Below are 16,421 nucleotides of genomic sequence, written 5' to 3'. Positions count from 1 at the left end.
ACATTGCTGCAATTTTCAGCCATTTCTTTGGTAACTACATTGCTATTATGTCAGATAAGAGATAAATGTATTGTTTTTTGTGTATGAACAAATAGTACTTTATCATTTTATATCGTTTGGAAAGATGAGTTTTATTAGCTTGCATTCAAAGCTAATCTCTAGGTCAAACCATTAGCCTTACAGAAAGGCTAGACTGCCAAAGAATTAAGCATGTGAACTGCAAACAATAAATGTTTTGTGATTCATTTTACATTAATTTACAAATAAATACATCATAAATAGGTTTGTAGAGAAGATTATTTTCATAAATTAACTTTTTTTAAGATGGGCTTAAATGATACAGTGCCACAAAACACATGCAAACTACAGCCAACACAAGCTAACCTTGAATGAAAAAAACATTTCTCAATGTGGGCACAATGAAAATTACTATGACACTAGTCCACAGTATATTTAAGCTCCATGCATGTATTTGTAAACATATCTTACATTTTTAAAGGAAAACATTGTCTTTTTTCACCATTACTCACTGTGGAACCATTTAAGCCCACCTTATGTGTTTCAATTGCAAACTTTGATACATTTTCTGAAAGTGTTTAATGATAACATGTCTTTGTGTGCTTTTACCTTACTAACCTTTTAACCTTACCTAACTTACACACAAATTACACACATTCATTAAAATGAGATAGAGCCTGTTTTGTCCTAAAGTCCTTTATGTATAACTGGGCATAATTCGGGAGCCAAGCTGAGTTAAGGCTTGAGATTCTAGGCATGTAGAGGTCCCAGAGGGACCCAACATTCCCCACAGTCCTGAGCCCCTGGGACCGTCCGGCTCCGAGATACCGCCACTTCCAGTCCAGCTTTGTCCGGGCAAAACTCGGGACCCAAGCTGAGTTGGGGCTCTGGACTCCGGGAATGGAGGGGTCACCTAGTGGGCCCCCTATGCCGGGATTATTGAGCCCTAATTCGGCTTTCTTCCCGAGATATGGTCACTTCCTGTGGAACTTTGATCGAGCATAACTCCAAAGTCCAGCCGACCTAAGGCTGCATACTCCCAGTGTGGGGGGCCCACTAAGAGACCCCCCGACAGTCTGGAGTCTGGAGCCCCAACTCGGCTTCCTTCCTGAGATACACCTGGTTTAACTTCTACCTTTAACCAGACATAACTCAGGAGCCAAGCTGACTTAAGGCTCCATACTCCCGGTGTGGGGAGCACACTAGGAGGCCCCCCTAAGCCCAGAGTATGGAGCCACAACTCGGCTTGGCTCCCAAGATACACCCGGACAAACTTCCAGCTTGACTCCAGCTACAACTCCAGTCAAGCCGACTTAAGGCTCCAGACCACCGGCCACTAACACCTACCCATCCCACCCAGGACTCTTATCAAACATTAGCAAAAGGATTTTTTTTAATACTTCCCTGTCACTGAATAAATATATTGATGTTTTACTTCTTTAAAATCAATAAATTTTTTATATTTTGTGAATCAATGATGATGTGGGCTTATTTGGAACACATGCAGGCTTAAATGGTGCCAAAGTACCAATTAAGCCCATGCCAGACTTCTGACTTTATTCCTAAATGATCTTAATTTTATATTCTAAAATATACATCAACTAATTAATACAATTTCAAATGAGAGATAAATCTTGCATTTTAACAAATGATTTTTCTTCTTACTGTACATGCCATTTCATACCTCAAGAAAAGTATTCCGCTACAGTGGATATTAAGTGTCCCAAATTGGATGCAAAACATTACATTGGACATCTGTTCTTGCTATTTAGATGCATGTAACAAAATCTGGTCTTCACTAAATGAACTGGTTTAAAGTGTTTATGTCCAACAATGTCCCAGAAACCACTCACAACACCCAAGCAACCACATAGCAACACCCTGGCATTATAAAGCATTTCAACGCATTCTCATCCTAGGGCGTCATATACTGACGCTTTTGACATTTCGTCTACATCGAACGCACATGGCACCCTTTAGCGTCAATATGACACGCACAGAGCTTTGTTCGGTTATGGGTAGGTTTAGGTCTGGGGTAGGGTTAGGGTTAGACCGCTAGGAGGCGCCTTCTGGCCCATATCTATCTGCGTCTCATATTGACGCTAAAGGGTGCCATGTGCGTTCGATGTAGACGAAATGTCAAAAGCGTCAGTATATGACGCCTTGGGATGAGAACAGGCTGAGCATTTTCTTCAGGAAAAAAAAATATGATAGTGTACTGTCACTCAAACAGTTTTCATATGTCATGTATGGATTACCTAGTCCCTGGAAAGGAGCTTGTAAGTGTGGTCGTGAAATCACTATTTAAAACCTGCTGTTTCTGAGAGCAACAGACCCCACAGGTGTGCCAAAAATGACAAGCTCCTGCAGTTATTACAGAGATCTAAGCTATGGGCACAGACGGGTAGGGCAGCTGTCCAGCTCAGTCATACAGAGGCATGCTGGGTATGTGCAAATGATCCTGGCTGGTCAGGGGGGCAGGAGAGCATAGGGTTCAGCTGCCTGTACGTCTGTATATGTATTCGCACATTTGTGGGCCTCTGTACATCTAAACCACTATACAGAAGTGGAAGTTAAACCACTAAAACCACCATTTTTATGTCACCTGAGACGACTCACCTGCAAGAGCTTTAATGCGCGAGCGCTCAAAGAGTCTGGCCGAGCTGTTGTCGTTGTCAAGCTCTTCATCAGACAGTTCGAAGCGGGTGTTGATGCGGCTGTACTGCTGAGTGATTTCAGCATTGTCAAAGTCTGTTGTGGAGGTCATAGTTGCCATCGAGATGCTGAGGAATGAGAGGGACCAAACACCTCAGCGTGCCACACGAACACAAGACAGTGGAATGCCAGAAATGGATGATCTGAAAGGAGAAAGAGATGGAGGAGGAGTTTAACTGGACATTTAACTTCAAAAAAGACTTTATAGATATTGCACTGATGACCGTTATATATTTGCATCTCACTATATCTCACTTATTTAGACATTCAGTACTTGTTCATAAGGGGTCATTCACACAGAAAACACATTCTGAGACATTAATGGAATGCAAAAGCGCATCCTGTGTGCACAGCCTCTTGATGTGTCTCACAAATTCCCAAATACACTCTCAGCACACATTATGATTATAAAAGCCTATTTATATACAGTGGGGTCCAAAAGTCAGAGAACCCACAATAATTGTAATTGAAAGTATAGAGTGCAACAGTGCCTGGCCACTTTTTCAGCGATGTTGTTTTTTCCATTCATTTCTCCCATAGGGATTTTTTTTTTTTTTTTTTAATCTTCATTAAAGCATTTTAAGCCATGAACCACACCAACCAGCTACGAGGTGAATCATAACATTGCAAACTTTGATTTGAAGCAAAAGTATTTGAAAATCATTTTCAAGTATTTGAAAATCAATGCTATTTGCAGTACATTGCAAATAGCATTACCAAATTAAAAATGATGTAGAAATCTAAAACTACTTGTTTAAATTTTTTGATTATATCTATATAAACATTATATTTTAAGGTATACATGCAAATATTTAAGTATTTCGGGGAGCACAGAGAGATCGATTCGATTACGTCATTCGCGGTGCTTCATGGGAGTGGGCAGGGCTAAAGAGCACTTTTGGCGGGGTTTGCTTGTTTCAACTCTGATTGGAGGAATTTTCTGTATAGCATCATGGGTAATGTAGTTTTTCACCACAAATTCCACTGTTAAACACGGTAAAAAATAAGTTGGAATAATGCAAGCTCATGGCTTCAACAGAAGCAAAAACCATCGATTAACAACCTCGTAGCTCACAGTATGGCTGTCTAAAAAGATTTCTTATAAGTTATCATTTCCCTATGGAGAAAATGAATGGAGTTTTTACTTCCGGAACCAAACTGCTGAGCTCTATTTTGAAAGTTAGAAAATTCTCAAACTATTTTTAGGTCACTCTTCAATTTAGCAAATTCGTGACACTGATCGTGCAAACTCCTTTGAACCAAAAGGTCAGATGTTCTTGCTTCCAGTGAAGCACAAGATGCCCTTGATTCTTGATGAACATTAAGAAGAACATTAACAAGATGAACATTCTCAAATTGTGCTGGAGAACATTGATCATCAGTTTTTTTGTTCATGTCAGCTTGAGCGCAGCTGTCATTAAAACAAAAGCGAGACAAACCAAATACAAAGAAATTTTTTAATTGTTTTAAAATTCAACTTTTGGTAACACTTTATTTTAAGGTGACGTAGTTGCATTGTCCTTACTCAAATAATTACTGAGTAACATTAATTAACTACATGTACATGTACTTATTATAGAGTTACGTTTAGGGTTTGGTTTACTGTAGGGTTAGTTGTAATTATGCATAATTTACTGTTATATAGTAAGTACATGTAGTAACGTGTAACTACGTTACCTTAAAATAAAGTGTTTCCCAACTTTTTACTTAAATTGTTATATTGATAATAAAATTTGTAATGAATAAATATTTTAATTAGAAAGATACAAAATTTAAACTAGAAAACATCTCAAACATCAATACTTTTGCAATAATCAGATAGAAGATTTATGAAGTTAGATTATATGGCACATAAATGTAAGAGATACCCATTGTTTTTTTCATTGTCAATCCTCTTATATCCTTTCCTGAATCTGTGCTTGTCCTCATCTATAAAGTGACAAAATAATACATAATAAAACTAATAAATGTATTCCTGTTTCCCTTATAGATTGTTTCTCTATACCCTCAGGATTCCAAAGGGCGCCATTTTCAGCACATGTCCTCTAACCGTCAGTCGTAATGAGGGTGTGTATTTGCGCGTGCTACTGTGGAATGGCGGGTGAAGGTTAGCTGCTAAGATAGTTCTATCTTTGTGAGGCATGTTGCTCATGTGTAGTCTTATCGCCCTGAACGTGGGGCTGGGCAACCCCTCTGAGCAAGAGAATGTGAAGAGCACCCTTCACAAATTTTCCTATTTCGTCATACACTACGTGATCAGATATTTGCTTGCGTTTTTTCCTTGCAATAACATTTTCTCTCTTTTCTTTTCTTTTCTTTTCTTTTAGTTTTTATGCCTAATGACATCTGGCAAAGGGACTACCAATGAAAACTAGCCTTTGGACTAATTTGGGTACATTTACATTAATGAATGTTGATTAACCCATTTAATCCCAAATTTTTCCCAGACACAAAAATATCCAAATCATGTGTCATTAGTATCCCTTTGAAACAATCAATAATAATTTTTTGAAATTTTCATGGAAAAGTGTGTGAAAAAGTGTGTTTTATGATCGGTCACAATTGTGACCGGTGGGAAACTGTGTTGTATCAACCATTGTATTGATTTAATATAGGTCTATTTGACCTATGCACTGTGTTTGTGTGTGTTTTTGTGTGTGTGTGTATGTTTTTTTTTTTTGTGTGTTTTTGTGTGTCTGTGTGTGTGTGGGTGGGTGTGTGTGTGTGGAGATCAGACATCAGAGGAGACGTGACCATGTGTGAGTGTGTGTGTGTGTGTGTGTTTGTGTATGTGTGTTTGCGTGTGTGTGTGTTTCTGTGTGTTTCTCTGTGTGTGTCTGTGTGTGTGTGGAAATCAGACATCAGAGAAGACGTGACCGTGTGTGTGTGTGTGTGTGTGTGTGTGTTTGTGTGTGTGTGTGTGTGTGTGTGGGTGTGTGTGTGTGTGTGTGTGTGTGTGTGTGTGTTTTTGTGTATGTGTGTGTGTGTGTGTGTGTGTGTGTGTGTGTGTGTGTGTGTCTGTGTGTGTGTGAAGATCAGACATCAGAGGAGACGTGACCGTGTGTGTGTGTGTCTGTGTGTGTGTGTGTGTGTCTGTGTGTGTGTGTGTCTGTGTGTGTCTGTCTGTGTGTGTGTGTGTGTGTGTGTGTCTTTGTCTGTGTGTGTGTGTGGAGATCAGACATCAGAAGAGACGTGACCGTGTGTGTGTGTGTGTGTGTGTGTGTGTGTGTGTGTGTGTGTGTCTGTGTGTGTGTAAAATTAGGTAGATAGTAAGGTAGAACAGTTAGCCTATGTGTATTAGTATGTAGATACAATGGGTTATCCCACCGGTCACTATTGTTGCCGTTGACATGTTTGTGAGTTCTATGAACACATTAAACAAAGTTGAGTAATTGCAAATGCATATATCAATACTAGACACCTTAAACATGATATGTACCAAAAATCTATGTCCTATCTTTATGTTAACATACTTTAGCACCCTTTTCTTTGGGAGCTTTCTTGCTGGCATCCTCTTCTCTTGGCGCAAACAGGAAATAAACAGCTCTGGTCATGTGACAATTTACAGTAAACATGCGAAACTGCACATATTTCATTGAGACCCTTTATTATTTCAATATCTGCTGGAAATGCATTGATAGATCATTTAGTAACATTTTTATAGCCTTAGAAATGAAACACTTTTTTACGGTCACTATTGTGACCGGTGGGATTAAATGGGTTAATGTACACTGTCCTTTTTTGAAATAATAAAAAAATATATATAATTGGGGGGAAAATGCTTAGCTAAACATTAGCAGTGAACTGATTCAGACAATCCAAAGCTTCTGCTCTAGTTGGCTCCAAATATCTAAGCCATTAAAAAGCACTGTACCGAATGAAATGCACCTACTGTAATGTTACTGTTTCTAGTAGGTCATCAGGGTTAGTGTACTGTCACAGTGCTAGGGGTGGAGATGTCAATTATAAATATATAATCAAAAATCTATGGCAATCAACAGACAGATATAGAAACTGAGGAAAGAGAAGAATCTAACAGGTCTCAGAGAGAGGGATGATGGTGGTTCTCTCTCTATATCAGGCTAGCGCAGGGGGGATGTTATCAGAGAAATATTCTCCACCCACCAGCGGGAAACCCGTTATCACAAGAGACACAACTTTTCTGCTCTCTCTGCGTACGGTGTCTCTGCAATGTGCTCACATGCACACATACGTTTATGACAAAGTTTCCACTATCTTAACTGAAAGAGAGAGACAGAAGGGACAGCTTTATAGGACTGCTTCACATTAAAAAGAAAATCATGTCATTGGCATTCCAAACCTGTATGACTTTCTTCCTTCAATAGAATACAAAAGCAGAAATTCTAAACAATATAAATGCTGCTCTTTTTCCATATGATGTACACATACAGTATAGTGACCCGGCACTGTCAAGCTCCAAATATGTCAGAAAGCACCATAAAAGTATGATTTGCTTTCTGAAGCCATACGATAGCTTTGTGTGAGTAACAGACTGAAGTTTAAGTTGTTGTTCACTTAAAAACGTACCCTCTGCAGAAGCTCCTAAAGGGATAGTTCACTTTTTGATTACCAACATTCTTTAAAATATCTTCATTTGTGTTCAACATAAGATAGAAACTCATACAGGTTTGGAACAACTTGAGGGCAAGTAAGTGATGACAAAATTTTCTTTTTATGGGTGAATTATCATTTTAAATCTCATTTGCATTTGCACATACTTTATTCATTTCTGGGTGAACTTTAAATGATTATACATCTATATGCTAGAGTATTGAATACATTTTAATATTTAGGTCATTAAAATAACAGTATATGGCAATAAAATAAAAATTTAAATTTCTAGCTAATGCTATGATATCCATCACTGACATGATAATGTCACAGTGTGTTTTCACTAAAATTCTGCATCCAAAGCTGAAAGGGTGTCAGGAAGCCAACACAGCAGGGTATTTCATGCATGTGTGAGGGAGAGGCCGCAAGGTGTGGTACGAATCATGACGCACCCTGTGTACTATGTTACTTTAGGAACAGCTGAACCCATGGCACTATGGCACCAGAGTATTCTTTGTTTTAATTAGATTAAGGAAAGAAAATTGTGGGTACATACACCAACTTAAAGAAATAAGTTTCCAACAACTAATATTCTGTCATGTATTCACACTCATGTCATTCCAAACCCGTATGACCTTCTTTCTACTGTAAAACACAGAGATGTTTTAAAGAATGTTCACTCTGCTCTTTTCCATACCACAATGAAATGAAAACAAAGTGAATGAACTATTCCTTTAAAGGTGCAGTAAGTTAAGCACAAGTGATCTTCAGGCAAGCAGAACAGTATGATACAAAACTATTCCTGAAATGAACTTTATGGTCATATAGTGAAGTTATGAGCAGTAAGTAATGGTGTTTACATCACGGCAGTTCTCCCTATAAGGTGAAGTTGAAACAAAGATGTAGGTTTATTTCAAAGACGTAGTGACAGCTGTTTTTCTTTCGCTAATATTGTGAAACTGCTTTCTTTTGTTTATTCGATGAGAAACAAAGAGCAGGCAAATGTTGGAAAATCCAGCTTAAAAAAATGGTAGCTGGTTTTAGCTGCCCAAACTGGTCATTCACTGGTTGACCAGTCATTATGTTTCAAAATCTAGCTTAACTGCTTTAAACTTATATGACAAGCTCGTTTGTTGCTGGTCCAGTGTGGTCTACCAACCTAATTACCAGCTTGGACCTAGGACAAAAGAGTTGCTCATAGTTTTGATCATTTAAAAGCAAAGTAAAGTATGAGAGATGAATGTTGTAATAGAATTGAACTTTCATAAGACTTCTCAAAAAGTTCTCAAAGCAGTTCTGACATTTTTGCATCGTTTTGTATTCAGTATGTTTTCTCCTGCTCACACATTGGTCAGTGCTCAACAGGTTGTTACTCTTCCCATAAGACTGCGATACTTTCACAAACAATAATCAGACCTGTCAGTGGGATTATTAAACATGCTTTTGCTATTCACACAGATAAACATATTATATAAAATTTGATTACAACAAAGCAAGAAACAAACTGCGAAATACGCCTAATAGGCTATCGAATAACATTGGGAATCCTAACCTGAAGACAGAAGCTCTAGTATAACTATACACAGTTTGATATGTAACAAACTTACCTAAACAAATGAAAAGCAATCCGGGAGGATGACACGCTTCTTTATCGATGTCTTTGTAACAAAAGTCCGTTATTTGAAGGGCAATAATAATCCCATGAGAGGCGGTGAGGTGTAGGTCACGGTGGGGAGCTGCTGAAGGGGCAGGGAGCGCGCGCGGGGTCGCTCATTCTCCTCAGCGCTGTCTGACCCTCCCAAAGAGTTAAAAATAAAGTAGAGGAGCGGAGGAGCGCTCGCTGCCTGAGAGCAGGGCACGCGCATTCCTGTCAAGAGTCGCTGACTTTAAATGGCGTTCCCCACCCTTATACTGCCCGCCTCTACATCACAAGCCCAGCATAAATATAAAACCGCAAAACTGTAGCCTACTACGAATCAATAGCGACTAGTGCCGCTAAGGACATGCTACTTAAATACACTTTCTTTAAGGATTATTTTACATGGTGAACACTTGTTGCTCGTTTGTGCTTTTCTAGTCCTCCTTAAATGTTCTATTAAAAAAAAAAAAAAAAACACTACACTTGAACAATAACATATTTGCTAGGCTAGGCTACTATACAGTTTACTTAGCCTACTGTATCTATAATGTTTAATGGCAGAGTAGTTAAGAGCACATTTTGGCCTTATTTTTGGGAAAGGACAGCAGAAAGCGGGGGTAGAGGGGGAATGGGATCGGTGAATGACCCAGGCTAGATCCGAACCACAGTTCCCCTGTTGTGCTGAATTCTGTGACCCACCCTAGTAGGCCTGCGCTGTATCGAGCTCTTCCGACCTACTCCTCCTAATCCCAATCCCAATCCCAATCCCAAGGGTGTAGATTTGGTTTGAACATTGGGGGGGTTGAAGTTTGGGTATGCCTCCTGATATTGTGATCATGGTATAAATATTGGGGGGGTTGTAATGCATAGATTTAAATATTGGGGGGGTGGGGTATCTCCCCCCCCATCCCCCCACCCCCCCACAAACTACGCCCCTGCCCAATCCTATCCCAACCATTACTACAGCACCTAGGGACACAGAATTCGGCACTACTGATATGATTAGGCAATCAGTCCTGTAACCTACTAAATAACTAACAGACATTTTATTGAAAAAGATTCAATTATACTTAGGCTACCTGATCACCTCATTATCTTTTTTAAATATGTTTTTTGGTTAGGATTTATGTTGACAGATCACCACCAGAGGTCATCTTCACCCCACTATAATGGCCTAAGAAATCATCTTCTGCGTTTACTGCTTCATTCATGTAACAAGAAGCGAGCACAGTAATTTCAGTAGTCACTAAAAATCCAGAAAGATCTGAGCAACTCAATTTACAGTTATAAATGTAGTGTCGTGATTTCGTACCAGCAAATATCCTGAGGTCAGCCTCTTAACTCGGGATCATACATTAAAAAATACAGAATAGGCTTATATACAATTACTGATAAATGTACTATAAACTAATAAACATTTAAACTATAAATAACTATCTGTGTATTGCAGAAGAAAAAAAAAATTTCAACTGAAAGTGAACATTTATGCAGAATTTATATATATATATATATATATATATATATATATATATATATATATATATATATATATATAGTTTGAAAACATAAAAAAAAAAATGTTTTGTTAGGAAATAATATGTGGGTTTCTTACATTTGGATTGTTTTTGAGCAGTCATGAGTTAAAATTAAATAAAATCAAAGGAAATGCTGGTAATCCTCAGATTACATGTTCTAATAAAATGTAGTAATAACATGGTAGTAACACAGTAATATTGAAAACGTTAACATGTTTCCACATTCACTCATTAATGATAATTTATTGATTAGATACAATATACAATAAAATATTTATTGATTAGATACCATTTTTAGTTGAAAAGTGTTTTATAAGATTACGTTCCACCAGGTTCAAATAGACCAGAGTGTAAAAAATCAGATTTTGAATGCATTATGAAGGTTTGTAATAACTTCTGATTTCCAAAACCATTAAAGCTTAATTAATATTTTACACACACTATATATATATATATATATATATATATATATATATATATATATATATATATATATATATATATATATATATATATACACATATATACATATAAACAACCCATTTTATAGTTTTACCGTTCATATGTTAACTACATAAAGTAATTTAAACCAATTTTTTTTTTTTTTTTTTTTCTCTGATGTGGTTTTAACCTTGCACTCAAGTACTTGTTCACTGACTTGTCTCTTATTATGCAAGTGAGAACCTTTTAAATACTAAAAAAAAGACAGAAAACAAGAAACTTGTATAAAAAAAATGGCAAATGCATTTAATAAAAATATGTTCTGGTTCATAAATTAAGACATTAAGATTTTGGAAGCTCTTGCAAAGAAAAAAGTCATAATGAAGAGAGACCATTTTAAAACATAAAAACATATAATAATAACATACAACATATCAAATGATAAATTATTTTACATTTATATATAGTAGATTACATATTATAGAAGGCCTTTACAGAATATTAAAACAATGCGATTATAATAAAAAAATAACCTTCATTTATAGGGTATACTTTTTGAATGTTTCAGTGGCAACATAATTCTTCAGATCAGCTGTCTATGTTACAAAAAAACCCACTGGTCTTGTAACATTCTACAGTGCTTGAGCAAAGGCTCTCTCTATTACCATGTCAAATTGTAATGGCTTGCAAATCCAGATGTGTGTATAATTTATATAGCTGAAGCCACTGTAGAGCATAACTCTTATTCAAAATTATTAACATTTGATTGCATTTCATTAAACAAGAAACTTAAAAGAACATTTTGCATACACATTTCTAATCAAATAAAATGACAATACTGAAAGTATCAATATCAACAATTGCTTTGCAGTCAATAAGTTTTATGACAGTAAATCTATTCTATCTCAGCTGATATAGAACTTGTCATAAATTCTGTGTGTTAGCAATTACACAGAAATTTTGCACAAACAGAAAAACAAAATTATGCTACACCCAACAAATACTCCACAAAAATGATGTGTATGGAAGGCACTGTACTGCATATTACAGAAACGATTTCCAAAAAATTCTCTACAGCTGATGGAGTAGCTTAAGACAATGCAATGCATTAAAGGAATACTGTAATACAGTGGATTGTGAAGCCGAGCTATGTTTAGTGTAATCAATATATAGTGATAATCGTGATAAATATGTACATAAATGAAAACAAAAATAGCTTTGGGTCTTTACATTGATCAAAGTATTACAACCTTGTTTTAGAATAAACAATACTTTGGCACATAGGGGCACCCCAAACATATTCATAATAACAAAAAAATAAAGAAAATATTTTAAGTGGCAAAATAAATTTGTTACACAAAATATTCATACCATCAGTGCTATGTGAAAAAGAATCAAGTAAAGAGCAAGAACACAAGGTGCAAATCTTAGCAAAAACCTTCAGGCTTTTAGTGTAAGTGCTTGTTGCTACACGTGTAACCTGATTTGTCACAAAGAAAAGAAAGAATCAAGGTCTGCTATGACAGCTGCTTGCTTCCTAGATACTGCATTCAGCAGTCTAGCAGCCAAGGACGGGCTTCCCAAATCTACCTATAGGGAACGATTGACAACTGATTATTTACCATCTCAGGTAACGTCATAGTTAGAGGGATAGTTCACCCAAAAATTTCATAATTACTCACTCTTTAAGTTGTTCCATACCTGATGAGTTTCTTTCTTCTGCTGAATACAAATGAAGATATTTTGAAGAATGTTGGTAATCAAACATTGACATTCCCATTGACTTCCATTGTGTGGGAAAAAAAAAGACTATGGAAGTCAATGGGGTCCATCAACTGTTTGGTTATTGACATTCTTCAAAATATCTTCTTTTGTGTTCAGCAGAAGAAACAAACTCATACAGGGTTGGAACAACTTGAGGGTGAATAAATGATGACAGAATTTTCATTTTTGGGTGAACTATTCCTTTAAGCAAGCATAATGCTAATGTAAATGCTTACAAGGGTAAACAAGCTTACTTGTAACAAGTAGATGACCGTGACAACCTCTCGACCATTGCGCTGGCTGGGTTGAAGGATCCACGCGCTGGGTAGCATCTCACCACGGATAGTATCCACACTGGGACGTGGCAGTGTCTCCTCAAATACAGACTGCATGGCCAGCACCCACATATCATCCTAAAGAAAAGAAGATGTATCAAAATGAATGTGTGATTAAGGTAAGGTACTTTTGGATAAAGCCATTCACAGAAAAGAGTGTACAGAGCACCTGTTTAGATTCTGTACTGAGGCAGCAGAAGTCGCGCGGCTGTTTAAGCTGGCAGTTGGATATGTCCATCAACAAATACACTGATTGGAGAGAAAGACAGAGACAAAGCAATCCATCAGTAAGAGTACATTTTTGCTTTTGCCTGCATTTGAAGGCAAGTTATAATCGGTACCTCTCTTACCTATTAAGCCTGCTGTTCACTGTATGATTGTTCAATGAGATAATGTAATGAGATTGTGTACAATGTGATCTCAAAGACATAGACAAGACAGATTGTGCAATGTGTACAGTGTTTCATGTCAGACTATATAATGAATTGTAGCCAAGACATCAAGCCACGATTAGCCAGCGTTGACGAACCTGTCACACAAACAGCACTGCGACACAGACACAACTCACGGGTATCGTATCGCACACAGGACAAACCATTCTGTACTTGTGTTCTCAAGTTGAAGGCGACAGTTGAATCTAATTACCATACAGACAAAATTTCACTTCAAGAATGAACAAAGTGGCGTTGGTTTGAAGTTCGGTGTCAGCACAACAGAAAACATTGCAATCCATAGAAAACAATATGTTTGAAATTCATTAGTCCTATTGGTTCTTCAGTGCACACGAGCTGTAACAATGTAGGCGTGATTCAAATTTTCTGACTCTGCCAGAACTTCGTCAACATCTAGATTCATCAACCACATGTCATACTAGGTCAGTGGTGTTCAGTTAAAGTTCCAAGAGGTCCAAGTCTCTATATTTCCTTCCCAGCGGAGGTCCAGAACTTTTTTGGAACAGTTATACATTTCCATCAGGGCAGCCGTTGTACTTTGTATATGACAAAATCCTATACACTTAAAATAGTCATTAAAGATGAGAATCTTGGGCCCTGAGAGCCAAAGCAGTGATGATTTTTAATATTTTTACCAATAATACCAAAAGTAGTAAATATTTCTCCCAATTGGATATGAATATAAAAAGGTCAAATCAGATGTTTTATCAGGCTATTATTATTATTTTACAGTATATTTATTTATTTATTTATTCATTTTTTATATTTAGACACTTACGTGTATGGCACATAGAAGGCCTCGGGATGTGAGAAAACACTGGGGTTTACATCTTAAGAAAGGTATGGACCATTTTTATATTTATCTTAAAGTAATAAACTACTAAAAACAAACAATGTACATAATCTAATAATCAAAGCTCTTAACTAGTAATTTCATAGTTTTTTGTCTTCCCTTGCCATCTCTAAATAATTTTCCAAATAATAACACTATTTATTATGAAATGCTCTTAATATGCAAATGAATAAAGCTAAATGTATGGGGGAAAAAACATCTAAAGGTACCACAAGTTAACTTGTCACAAACCTGGTTAAGTTAAATGGTCGGTGTCATCTGTATGACACATAAACATAATTTATACATTCTCATTTTCTGCAGCATTTTAGCAAAAGTATCTATTTTGCTACGCACCATGTTTCTGCTACTGTTAAAATATGTGTCATCTGCAGCTCTTAATGTGGCGCTTTATGTCTTTAGCAGGAGAGAGAAGTAACACGCACGGAGCAGAAAGGGCTTGAATGAAGCGCGTATGGCTCTAGATAAAAATATTAGAGGATGTAGCACCAAAAGGTCATCACATTAAACGACCCTGAGCACTTGTGGTGTGTACCGCTCCGTTGTTATTACACACTGTTCACTTTAAACTGTAGAACTTGTAAAAAGCCACAGTTATGTCCCATGGTCTGAATGGACACTCCAAGCCGGAGTCCGGAACCGGTTCGCTATTTGAATACCACTGCACTAGGTGACCAAAGACTCACGAGTTTACCCTAGGACAACAGAAATCCTTTACAATCCCAGAAATTTGTCTCAGATGGCAAAATCGTACAGTGTACACTGGTATTTACCTAGTTGTGTGCATTCGTCCAGTGGTCGTGTCCAGGCAGATTTAATAGACTCGTGGTAGAGGTGAGTCTTTGAATGATCTCGAATTATACACCACAGACTGGCCAAAGGTCTCTCCAGCTCTACTGCTCCAAGAAACCCATGAGCTGAAGGTCTGGAAGTAGCCTTGTGAAAGACTTGAACACCTCTCTCCACACCTTGATGCCTGGTGAGAAATGAAACTTGAGGACGGAATCCATGTAAAAGATTTATACATGCACAATATGCATATTAGTGTACCTCCAGCCAGAAGCTGCTTTCCCAGCCAGCAAATTCCTTGCATTACCTCCAGAGGCCAAATATACCTAAAAAAGACAAGTAAGTCCATGAAGTATTTCACATTGACATGCTCTTGCATGTTTTGAAACTTATGTTGTTGCAAATTTTGCATATTTTGATACTTAAGTAAGTTGGAGTAGCATACTTCAGAGATAGCACTGGCAAGAGTACAGTCTGCAATATCCTGATATGAAGTTGATATAGACGAGGGAGAGCCAAAGGAGAGAGTGCGTTGTCGAGCACAGGGAGGAGATGATGGAGTGGAGGAAGACTCAGGCTCATATCCAGTGACCGATGTCTCCAGGCTAACATCTAGAGATAATAGTGGATCTGATTAATTAAGTGAATTCGAAGCATAGCCCTTGGGTTTCAAATTGTTTATGGGTTATAGCTCACCCTGGACTGACAGCCATCTACGCTGAGCTTTTGAAGTCTGCAACGGGATCATAGGAGGTCGAGTCCTTGCTTTGAATTCTGAGGCTCCATTTACCTGAGGAATGAGGTGAAGAGCTTGAAAAATAGCTTTCTAAATTAAAATAACACTTAAACACACTATAAGTGTGGTGCCTTACCTGTATTAATGGTGAGGTAATGTCTTTCAGTATGGCAGCATTGCTGCTGTTATACCCTGAAGTGGGCCCTGAGGAAAGACTCAGGTTTGAACCACTACACAAAGTACTGTTACTAATGTGTGTGCGAAACAGCAGGTCATCCTACGTAAGACACAGGGAGAAAAGGAAAGAAAATATGAAACGATTTCTAAATAAGAAAAGGGCAGCAATACTTTATAAGAATTAAGAATGATCAAGTGCCACTGACCTTGACTGCCTGCGAGACAGCTTGCTGCTGTATTCGTCTCTTCTCCTGTTCGGCCCTCTCACGGAGTCGATCTCGTGCACGGGCAATCTCTACTCTTGCCTCCTCGCGGGCTCGGCTGTAGTCACGCAATAGAAGCTCAATATCAGATGGACACTGACCCTCCCGCCTTGGTGGATCAGGAACTCTGGG

The 16,421-nt window shown here is 37.7% G+C and overlaps 2 protein-coding genes across 2 annotated transcripts in view; both read right to left on the bottom strand.

Annotated features, from left to right (window-relative positions):
* Window positions 1-9,174, bottom strand: part of LOC311072209 (spectrin beta chain, erythrocytic-like) — a 35,607-nt gene extending 26,433 nt beyond the window's left edge. Inside the window, exons 1-2 of the mRNA XM_084097043.1 lie at window positions 8,913-9,174; window positions 2,638-2,876 (exon numbers count right to left, since the gene is read on the bottom strand). Of these exons, the coding sequence (XP_083953169.1) occupies window positions 2,638-2,794 (157 nt within the window). The 5' untranslated portion in view covers window positions 2,795-2,876; window positions 8,913-9,174. The remainder of the gene's footprint in view (window positions 1-2,637; window positions 2,877-8,912) is intronic.
* A 2,026-nt stretch (window positions 9,175-11,200) lies between these two features.
* Window positions 11,201-16,421, bottom strand: part of stard9 (StAR-related lipid transfer (START) domain containing 9) — a 45,237-nt gene continuing 40,016 nt past the window's right edge. Inside the window, exons 24-32 of the mRNA XM_084097779.1 lie at window positions 16,233-16,416; window positions 15,986-16,126; window positions 15,810-15,903; window positions 15,559-15,725; window positions 15,375-15,439; window positions 15,098-15,300; window positions 13,189-13,268; window positions 12,939-13,097; window positions 11,201-12,510 (exon numbers count right to left, since the gene is read on the bottom strand). Of these exons, the coding sequence (XP_083953905.1) occupies window positions 12,409-12,510; window positions 12,939-13,097; window positions 13,189-13,268; window positions 15,098-15,300; window positions 15,375-15,439; window positions 15,559-15,725; window positions 15,810-15,903; window positions 15,986-16,126; window positions 16,233-16,416 (1,195 nt within the window). The 3' untranslated portion in view covers window positions 11,201-12,408. The remainder of the gene's footprint in view (window positions 12,511-12,938; window positions 13,098-13,188; window positions 13,269-15,097; window positions 15,301-15,374; window positions 15,440-15,558; window positions 15,726-15,809; window positions 15,904-15,985; window positions 16,127-16,232; window positions 16,417-16,421) is intronic.

Source organism: Abramis brama (genome assembly GCF_963993115.1).
Source record: "Abramis brama genome assembly, chromosome: 21".
Taxonomy (NCBI): domain Eukaryota; kingdom Metazoa; phylum Chordata; class Actinopteri; order Cypriniformes; family Leuciscidae; genus Abramis; species Abramis brama.
Note: the sequence above shows the minus strand (reverse complement) of the source record. Positions and strands in the feature narration are given on the sequence as shown.